The sequence below is a fragment of the Aphanomyces astaci genome, assembly GCF_000520075.1.
Source record: "Aphanomyces astaci strain APO3 unplaced genomic scaffold supercont1.46, whole genome shotgun sequence".
Lineage (NCBI taxonomy): Eukaryota > Oomycota > Saprolegniomycetes > Saprolegniales > Verrucalvaceae > Aphanomyces > Aphanomyces astaci.
Window position 1 is genome coordinate 55,443 of NW_009798309.1, and position 9,961 is coordinate 65,403.

Sequence of the window (9,961 nt, forward strand, 5' to 3'; positions counted from 1 at the left end):
TTATAATTTTCGCCTTCGATATTTAAATTTGGAGTTCAATACAATAATCAAGACGTGCAAATGACAAGTTCAATACTTTAATGAAGTTGTTTGGAGGCGACAACTATTATGCGCCAGAGTAGTACAATTTATCATACTATACAATCACTATCAACGACCATCATTCTGAAAATGGGGAGCAATCAAGGCGAAGTTGCTTTCAGTTCCTCTCGTGCTACGTACGCACAACGTTGCGATCAATCTCGGAAAAGACAGGTCAAATTAACAGGATGTTGTCTTGCGCCGGTGTTCGCAACCGACGACTACCATGTTCACAACGGTGACCTCGATGACAAATCCAAAAGTAACAGTAACTGTAAGTTCATTATCCAGTCAATCATTCAGTTCCCTCCTTTCACTTCACTACTCTCTACAAGTCATGCATCGGTACAGTGTACCATCAGCTCGGAACATATGCCCCTCCGGATCTAGGTCATATTTCACACACCTCAAATGTCGTCCTGGTCCGGACTAACATTCGGCTACCCACACTCAGGCAAGGGGAGTCGAACAGAGCCTACATCGGGTGACCAAATGCACTCGTGACATCGTCGATAATTTCGCTCACGCCCTCTTCGTTTCTCCGGGCCTTGGTCCAGAGACGGAATAGCATAGGGACGTCTTTGTAGATTGATAGGGATGGCTCCCAGGATGACTCCAGATCGTCCAGACCAAGCCACTTGATCAGGACTTCCCAGATCCCATCTCGCAGACGCAGGTCCCGGAGGTCTTCCACGTAAAAACATTCTTCATCACCGAACTCAATTTGGGCCTTCAAATCGTCCGGGACTTATTCCAGTCGATCCTTACCTCCCGTGGCTCCTCGGGATGGACCAGACCGGCCTGTAAACACCGTCGTTGGCGCTATGCCGTCCAAACGGTCGGTCGGCTGTTGATTCAGAGCAGGCTGTACGAGGGATAACACCCCCGGCCAGTCCCCGGCGTGCAAGCGCATCTCGATACACAGGGTCTTCAGGGTCTGGGCGACGTTCCGGTTCACCACCGCAACGGTCCCATTGGCCCAGGGGCAGTGTGGTGTGACAAAATGGTGATGAACACCAAACATATGACCCAGAGTACTGACCAGTTCATTCTTAAAATGGCACCCGGAGTCGAATACCCAGGTCTTGACCACCCCGAACAGGCCAAACCATTCCATCAACGCCGCGGTCGTCTCTGCTGCAGACCCTGTCGTACTGACATGCAACCGAACGAACCCGCTCTTGTCATCCTTGATGACCAGGACGTATTTCAAGCCTCCTGGGGCTCCGGGAGCGACAGCTAGTCGAAATGAATCAACTCATTTGGCTTCGTTGCATGCAGCGCTTCACCCCAGGGACGGGGTACCGACTCCCTGTCGACCACCATATAGTTCAATGTAGACAGGCAGTGACAAAGATCTTTACGTAAGTCTTCAGGGAAGGCAATCAAATATCTCCGCTACAGATGCCGTCGTCGCTTCCACTCTTCGGTGTCCCACCACGCCGGCATGGGCCACCACCCAATGCATCTCCCGGGATCGAGATCTTTCTAGCTGCCGTCGGAAAACACTTCTTCTCGGTGATCCAGGAGGCCTATTTTTCACATGTCGGATGGCCGCGCTGCAATTCCGTGATCGCATTCGTCGGCCACATAAATTCTTCGTTCCGTAACGGAACGCCAGGGCCAGCCTGACATCCGGGCACTCCGGGACTCCACCGGAAGGCTCCGGTCCGGTCCAAGAGGACTTTTCTAACGGCTCAGGGGGTCCGCCCAAAGGTAAATATTCTCCTCTCCGGCCACACACTCCACGACGTACGGGAACGTCGTCATCGTCAACGCCCAGCGATGGAGCTTGTGGGCCTGGTTCTTGGCCATGTTCGAGTTCGACCCCAGAGGGTTAAACATGTACAGCAGGTTCCGGTGGTCCCTAAACAATCGGAACCCTCCCGGACGGATCATGAGGTACTCCAGGCGCATGCACGATTCAACAACCGCAAACGCCTCCTTTCCACAATCGGCCATCACCCGCTCGCTCCCCGGAACGACCCGCTCAGGAACGCCAACCGGTTTATGTCGCTGGTCGCTCGCCGGTTGGGCCAGGTCCTGGACCGGGACCTGTGTCGCAACAGCGCCCCAGAACCCCTCGCTCGTGTCGGTACACAAACACACCATCTTGTCCGGGTGGGACAACGGGGCCATACGTTTCAACGTCTCTATGATCCGGTCGAAACTACTCCAGGTGGTCCCCAGACCACCCGACGGAACTCAGCGCAACACGCGTCAATGCCGTCTTCTTCCGGGAGTCGGCCGCTTTGGCCGCAATATCCAACAGCTTCGTCAACGGGGCTACCAGCACTGTGTACTGCGGGATATTCCCCCTCATCCAGTTCGTGACGCACAGGAACTGCTGGAGATCCGCTGCCGTCTGCCGCGGCCCCAAATCACTCATGCCCTGGATCCGTTCCGGGGCATGCACCACGCCGTCCGCCGAAATCTCTTTCCCACACCATACGGTCCGGGTGGTGCGAAAATCACACTTCCCGGGGTGCAACTTCAGTCTTGTTACGCTTGGAAGATCTCAATCACTTAACGCAGCAGGTGCAACAACTCGTCCGTGGTCTGGGCATGCCCCAACAAATCATCGAACCATCCGAGAAGTCCGTGCATCAGGAGGCCCCCGTACAACTCATCGGCCACCCTTGACAATAGTCCACCGCATCGGTCTGGCCCATTAGGACCCGGGTCGGGGTCACAACCCCTACGGGAGTCATGAAGGAGTAGTACTCCTGGGAGTCCGGGTGTAAGGACAGCTGCCAATACCCCTTCATCCAGTCCAGTTTAAAGTAGACTTTCGAGCCATTCAGTACACCATGGCCACCTCCAGATTAGGCATGGGCCAGGGCATCGGCTCGGTACACCCATTGATCGGTCTCGAGTCAATCGTCATCCTGAGGCTCCCGGATCTTTCTTCGGGACAATCCTCGGGGCCGAGACCTAGCGCGATCTAGTGTTCCGGAACACCAGACCCGCTTCTTCCAGCCCCCGTACATGCTTTTCCAGGAACGCCATATGGGTGCGAGGGTAGCGCCGCAGTCCCGACTTCACCGGCACAACCCCTTCCTTGAGGCGCACCTTCAACGGTTCCGCTTTGACCTGCGGGTCTCTCCCGAATTTCAGTCGGAAAACGTCCCGGAACTCCATCAACAGGTCCCGGTGCTGCTCGACAGCTGCTGTTGGCATGGCCGCGGTAGCCGCCTTGTCCACCTTGGCTTCCAGGACACTACGTACCGGACCATCGTCGTCAGGCGCATTTCCAAGTTCTGGCGTTGCACACGCCATCCCTTCGTCGTCGTCGATACCGTCTGACAACTCTCCCATCCGCAGGGTACGGTGCATCGCGACTCCCGGAGTCGTGATCGGCTGATCCCCGAAATCCGATACGGCTTGCTGCCGACGTGCATTCTCCAGCAACGTCTGCTCATTGTAGCCCAGCTTCTGCATCACGGGCAGACCGAGCGTCAGTTCAACGAGTGCTACGGTCTCATCGACCCAGACCAGGAGCCCTCGCAACATCAGCGGCCCACACGCGGTCTTGAATTCATGGCTGCCCAGGCGAACTTGTTTTGTCACAATAATCACCTCGCTGTCCGCCCCGTAGGGTCGGAGTTCCATCGGACCCATGACCGTAATCTCCGAGGATGCTCCTGCAGCCAACAGCGCAGAAACCAGACCTCCGGAGGCCACCGACAAATTAGCTCCTGTGTCCAGGAGTGATGTCTGTACGGGAAGGACGCCGTCCACAATAGCCGGGAGCTCATGCCGCTTCGCGTCGGGGACATCCGTCTTCACCGTCACCACGCGGCCACCAGGTGCTCCCGAGTCTCCTTTCTCGCCGCTCCGACTACGTCCGAACGTACTTCGGCGTGCTCTTAGTTGCTTGACCTCTTCAGGGGTGACCCCGGGACATTATCGAACCCAATAGTTGGTCAACTTACAATCCAGACAACCGTTGTTCGGTGCAGCGATAGCCGGTGCGTTCGGAACAGGTGTCAGGGGCTTCGCGTCTCCCCTCGGGACGCTGGGTCCTCCCAGGACCTTCGACCCGGGCGGCTTCAGTAGGTCCGGTCTCAGAGGTGGCTTCAACTCTTCATCGTAACCCACAAAACGCTCGTGTCCGATCGCATATTCCCGCAATCAGCGCACAAAACGATACACATCCTTCTTCAAAGGCTTGTTTCGCGTCAACGCCATCTGCTCGGTAACGGCACAGTGTAGCGACGCAGGCTTGACGGCGTCCGTGATGATCTTCACGATCGCCTGGCTCTCTTCTCGGATCACCCACTCCTGGCGGTCCTGATGGATAGCCCCAACCAAACCATCCAGTATGCGTCCGATCCGGGAATCCGCATCCGGGACCGACATATCAAAAACAACAACAGATTTAATCCGCTTCTTCAGGGTGTCCAGGCCCCGGGGATCGACGTCGAAACCTTGCTTGAACCACGCAATCCATTCGCCCTCGGACACGTCATCGGGATCGCTTCCCATGTCCCATTCGGCATTACGTTCAATACACGCCCTCACGGGCATGATGAACGGTCGGACCCCGTTGGCAGTCAGGGCATTCGTCTGGCTGATATACAGGTTGTACGCGGCCATAAAAACTCGTCGTTCTTCCTTGGTGGATCCCTTTAACGTCGAGTTCTTCGGGAGGGCCGGGGCGTTGGGCAGGTGCAGGTTGTTCTGTCCCACATCAACATCTTCCTTCTCCGGCGCAGGTCCGGGAGCCGTCCCGGATGTACCGCCAAACTCGGGAGCCGCAAACGTCTCCGGTCTCCCGTAACTCCAGGCCTCATCAACCGCCACCGATTTCCGCCTTCTTTGTAGTGACCGGAACAGCCGCTGCGAAGTCGCACTAGTCCGGGGCCTTCCACGGTCTTCAACGTGGTCCTCGCACGGTGCACAGGCTGCAGGACTCGTCGAGCCATCCGACGGGGGTCGAGCTCCGACAGAGTCCCCGTGGTCGCTATCGGGTAGCTCCGCGTCCAAGGCATGCTCGTTTCCTGTTCCAGGAAACTCCATGCGCTCAGTCGCTAGCGTGTCTGTAAGACAGCTAAAGAATTCTTTGTTGTCTTGCGCCGGTGTTCGCAACCGACGACTACAGGGGTGACGGATTTTAAGAGACACCGACGTTTTATGGAAGCACTGAATATTATAGCCAATAAGATTTGAATTTGTGAAAGTCATTACTTGATTGGCTAAAGATTGAGATTTCCTTCGAAGTCCGTCGCCCCCTGTACCGTGTTCACAACGGCGACCTCGACAACAAATCCAAAAGTAAGTTCATTATCCAGTCAATCAGTCAGTTCCCTCCTTTCACTTCACTACTCTCTACAAGTCATGCATCGGTACAGTGTACCATCAGCTCGGAACATATGCCCCTCCGGATCGAGGTCATATTTATATAACACAGGATGGACCAATTTGACAATCGATTGTGTAGGAATCAGTCGTGGCTTCTTGCATCGATATTTGAACCTGGGCATGTTTCGTTCCCATTCCAACGCCATCCGCCCGTTCGTCACGGTAGCAAATAAGTACTCGCGCATGAAGTACGCCATTGGCATGGTTGGATCAGACATGCAGCTCAACGACATGCTCCAATATGTCCACTTGGTTGAGAAATGGTTCTATCTGACAAACGAGACACGCAAGTACTACCTCGTACCTGGCGAAAAGAAACCAAGACGAACGAGCAAGTGGTTTATTACGCAAGTAATGTTCCTGAGTGCTGTAGTTCGTCCGGGGTACAATGCCAACACATACACAGTGGTAGGAGGGTAAGATCAGAACGTGGCCCTTTGTCGAGTCCGTCACAGCACAATGTGGAAGCGCAAGTCGAGTCGCCGGTACCATGGAAACCAAGTCCATTATTGTGACCAAGGACGTATACCGTGCCTTCCTTGTGGAAAAATTCCTACCTTCGATCGTCGCCGTGTGGCCCCATTCGTCATCGGCCATAAAGCTTCAACACGACAACGCACGGGCGCACGTTACCTCATCCGACGCGGAATTGACGTCACTATTTGGGGAATTCAAGGCCATTTGGTGGGATTTTGAGCTCGCTCTACAAGCGCTCAACTCGCCAGACACGAACATCTTCAATTAACCTTGGCATATTTGCTGCCATGCAGTCCCTACAACATCGAACGTCAGCGCGATCAATCGACGAACTTGTGTCCAATGTGGGACGTGCATTTGACGAATACCCCCACGAGCGCCTGAATCACACGTTCGTGACCCTTCAGTCATGCTTGATCGAGACACTCAAGCTCTTTGGTGACAATGCCTACAAGGCCCCCCACCTCTCAAAAGAAAAGCTTGACCGAAAGGGCACATTACCTCTGAACGTGACGTGTCCACGTGAGGTGGTTGATGCCGCCAGTGCCTCACTTGGCGCTTTGGATTGTGACGAATTGGATCGCGTGTTTGCCCAATAGCTCCAAGAAGCAAGGACCATGGACGAGCTTACACGTGAACTCGAGGTTATTGCCCTGACTGACAGTGAGACGCTTGCTGGCTACTATGAGTGAGTTAGTGTTTTGTCTCACCGCTTCTTCTTGGCTTTCGGCCACGGGACCTTCTTCAAGGTAGCAAATATAACACTGACATTAGTAAACACGCCACGAGGCGCCAGCTGACTGCCATTCACTAAAGTACTCAGCACCTCCACTAACGTATCGGAACCTTTGACACGGCACACACACAGAGAGTGTGTGTTTGCCATGGGTCAAACCGACTCGCGACCCAATTCAATTGCTCTGCACGCTGCAGAACACTTCCCCTCCTACGGAAAGTCCAGTGTCTTGATGAGGGCGGCCACGGCAGGGTCTTCCTTGTTGGCCGCCGCCCACTTGCGAAATACGACTGGAATGTCGTCCAGCAAATTCGCCGCAGGTTCCCAGGACGATTCTTCATCGTCAAGTCCAAGCCACTTCACCAAAACTTGGTGTTGGCCATCCACGCAGCGCGCTTCGTCCAGGCGCTCAACATGAAATCCGCCATCGCCAAACGCAATCTGCGTCTCGAGGTCTTCAATCACCTCTCTGCGTACCACCTTCGTGGTACATCTTCAATCGGCATGCATGATGGTCCGTGACTTCATACGGTGGAACCAGCTGCTGAGTCTCCATCAACTGGTCTGTGATGACTCTGGTCACTTTGCAGGGTCCTCGCCAATGCAGGGCCGATTTTGTCGGACGGTTGACGACCGATCCGACAAGTACAAAACCGCCGACCGAAAAACCCGCAAACTTGACTTGGGATTTTCGGTCGCGGCGTCCACGCGCTTGCTGACGCAACTTGTCGCTTCGCACCGCCACGTCGAGGTGCATTTCTTCTAGCGCCGCTTGGAGGTCCGTCACATGTTTCTGACGGGCGGTGACAAGCCAGTCCGTGACGTAATCTTGCTTGGACGTCGGGTGGACAAATCCTGCCAGCGGGGTCTTGGCTGCCAGGCCGGTAAACGCTGTCACAGGCGCAATTCCTCCCCTGGCCGGTCCGCCGGCTGATGGTTGAGGGCGCCTTGAACGCGGGGCAACACATGCGGCCATTCGTCCGCGTTCAGCTTCACCTCGCTGAGCAGCGCCTTCACGGCGTGCAGCACTGTCGGTTGACTACTTCTACAGTCCCGTTCGCCCAAGGACTGTAGGCTGTCGTGATATGATGGTGGGCACCCACCAACTTGCGCACCTTCTCGATCACTTCGTTCTTGAAGTGAGAGCCGCCATCTGACACCCAAGTGTCAACGCATCCGAACGTGGTAAATCACGTCATCAGGCACTGAGCGGTCACAGCGGTGTCAGCGGATTCTTGCCGCGAACAGCTGCACAAAGCAACTCATGTCGTCCTTCACGACAAGCACTTGTTTTTGGCGAGACTTGGCAATGGGCATCGACAACCAGTCGAAATGGATGAGCTCGTTCTGCTTCTCCGCGTGAAGCGCCGAACCCAATGGACGGGGATCATTTTCTCTGTCAAAGCACAGACAGTGCAAACAAGCAAGCACGAACGTTTCGACGTCCGTGGAAAGCGTCTTCCACACAAACTTGTCGGACACCGACTTGGTCGTCGCTGCGGTGCGACGGTGACCGCTGGCTCCTTGGTGAGCGATCACACAAATCCGCTGCTGTAGGTCGACAGCACAGTCTGGGATCCATATTCATCCATCTGGGTCCACGTAAAAATGGGAGTCGCCTTCCCAATCCACACCGTTTGCCCCCCCTTCCATAGTTGAACGTTGGATGCCGCTGATCGTAGCGACTGTCGGCCACTCGAAATCCACTTGTTGCAGGGGCGACACCACATGGATCAACTTGCGAACATTCGCAACTGGTTGATCCGTCGGAGCCGAACCCCATCGGCTCAGGAGGTCGCCCCATACATTCGCGTCCCCCGAGACGCACTCAATGGTGTACGGGAAGGTCGACATCACCAGCGACAATCGCTGCAGCATGTCGGCCTGGTACTTGGCCATGTTGGCGTTCGAGCCACTTGGGTTGAAAATGTACACCAAGTTGCGATGATGCGTAAACAGACGGAAATCACGTGGGCGTACGACCAGGTAGTCGAGCCTCTTGCACGACTCGACCACGGCATAGGCCTCCTTCTCAACGATAGGCCAGCGCGCACTCGCACCAGTAAACGACCCACTGATGAACGCAAGCGGCTAGTGCCGCTGGTCTTCTAGAGGCAAGTCGAGATCCGCTGGCGGTACTTGTGTGCCGTGCACCAAAACAGGTTACTAACGTCCGTGAAGGCGCAGACCGTCATGTCTTCTCGCGGGTGCGACAAAGGCACCACATGCGCCAATGCGTGTTTCACATCGTTGAAACACTTGAGATGGTCGGACGACCATCCCACGGCAGTAAGTGCAACACGCACTAACCCCGTTTTCTTGCAGCTTCCGGCTGCTTTTGTGGCCACGTCGAGCAGACGTCGCAACGGACCCACCAACTGGTTGCAACCAGGGATGCTCGCGCGCATCCAGTTGGTGGCACACACAAACTGTTGGAGGTCGGCCGCGGTCGTCAGCTACGATAAATCCACGAATCCCTGGATTCGGCTTGGGGAATGGGTGATTCCATCGGCCGAAATCATCTTGCCACACCACTCTGCCTCGCGCAGAAAGAAATGACACTTCTTCGGGATGGACAGGACTTGGTCCAGCAAGTCGAGCAGCTCGTCCTTCAACTTGGCGGACCCCAGTAAGTCATCCAGCCAGGCCAACAGGCCTCTGAGAAGCAGTTCACCAAACATTTGGTGGACAACCGACTGACAGTACGCGATAGCGTCCCACTGTCCCATGAGCACACTGGTTGGGGTGTACACGCCGAAGAGCGTCATGAACGAGAAGTATATCTGGCTGTCCGCATGTAGCGGCAACTGCCAGTACCCCTGGTCCATTCCAACGTGAAGTACACGTTAGTTCCGGCCAGACAAACCATCGCGCTGTCTAGATTTGGCATCGGCTCCGTGCAGGCGCTGCTCTCGATCGTCATGCACAAGTCGCCGACTTCCTTCTACGGCACGATCCTTTGGGCTGCTGCCCACGTAGCCCGGTTGTTTTGGTATACCATACCATTCGCTTCCAGGGCAGCCACATGGCTGTGCATGTACTCCACATGCAGCGGCGGGTACCGCCACATCCCACACTTCACCGGCGTCAGGGCGGGGTTTGATCTGAACCTTCAATGGCTCGACCTTGACTGGCGGATCGTCGCCCAAGTCCTTACGGAACACATCAATGTGTTTGGCCAGTAAGTCGTTCAGCCGCGTTACCTTGGCCATTAGAATGGCTCGAACAGCGCCTGGCTTCGTGCGGCGGCGCTCCGCTTCGTCCTCGACGGAGGTTTATCCCAAAACCTCCGTCGAGGCGCAC

At 55.4% G+C, this 9,961-nt stretch overlaps 4 protein-coding genes across 4 annotated transcripts; 2 read left to right on the forward strand and 2 right to left on the reverse strand.

Moving 5' to 3' along the window:
* Positions 1 to 556: 556 nt before the first annotated feature.
* Positions 557 to 2,220, reverse strand: H257_13178 (hypothetical protein; the record flags this gene model as incomplete). The annotated part of the gene is made up of 4 exons (XM_009840646.1): positions 557 to 786; positions 850 to 1,320; positions 1,625 to 1,770; positions 1,838 to 2,220. The coding sequence occupies 4 exons, from the start codon at positions 2,218 to 2,220 to the stop codon at positions 557 to 559; spliced, it is 1,230 nt and encodes a 409-aa protein (XP_009838948.1).
* A 3,345-nt stretch (positions 2,221 to 5,565) lies between these two features.
* H257_13179 (hypothetical protein) lies at positions 5,566 to 6,190 on the forward strand (the record flags this gene model as incomplete). The annotated part of the gene is made up of 2 exons (XM_009840647.1): positions 5,566 to 5,828; positions 5,914 to 6,190. 2 exons carry the CDS (start codon positions 5,566 to 5,568, stop codon positions 6,188 to 6,190), a joined length of 540 nt encoding a protein of 179 aa, XP_009838949.1.
* Positions 6,191 to 6,209: 19 nt separating this feature from the next.
* H257_13180 (hypothetical protein) lies at positions 6,210 to 6,521 on the forward strand (the record flags this gene model as incomplete). Its single annotated transcript, XM_009840648.1, has 1 exon — positions 6,210 to 6,521. One exon carries the CDS (start codon positions 6,210 to 6,212, stop codon positions 6,519 to 6,521), a length of 312 nt encoding a protein of 103 aa, XP_009838950.1.
* Positions 6,522 to 6,868: 347 nt separating this feature from the next.
* On the reverse strand, positions 6,869 to 7,634 carry H257_13181 (hypothetical protein; the record flags this gene model as incomplete). Its single annotated transcript, XM_009840649.1, has 2 exons — positions 6,869 to 7,113; positions 7,136 to 7,634. 2 exons carry the CDS (start codon positions 7,632 to 7,634, stop codon positions 6,869 to 6,871), a joined length of 744 nt encoding a protein of 247 aa, XP_009838951.1.
* Between the last annotated feature and the right edge of the window lie 2,327 nt (positions 7,635 to 9,961).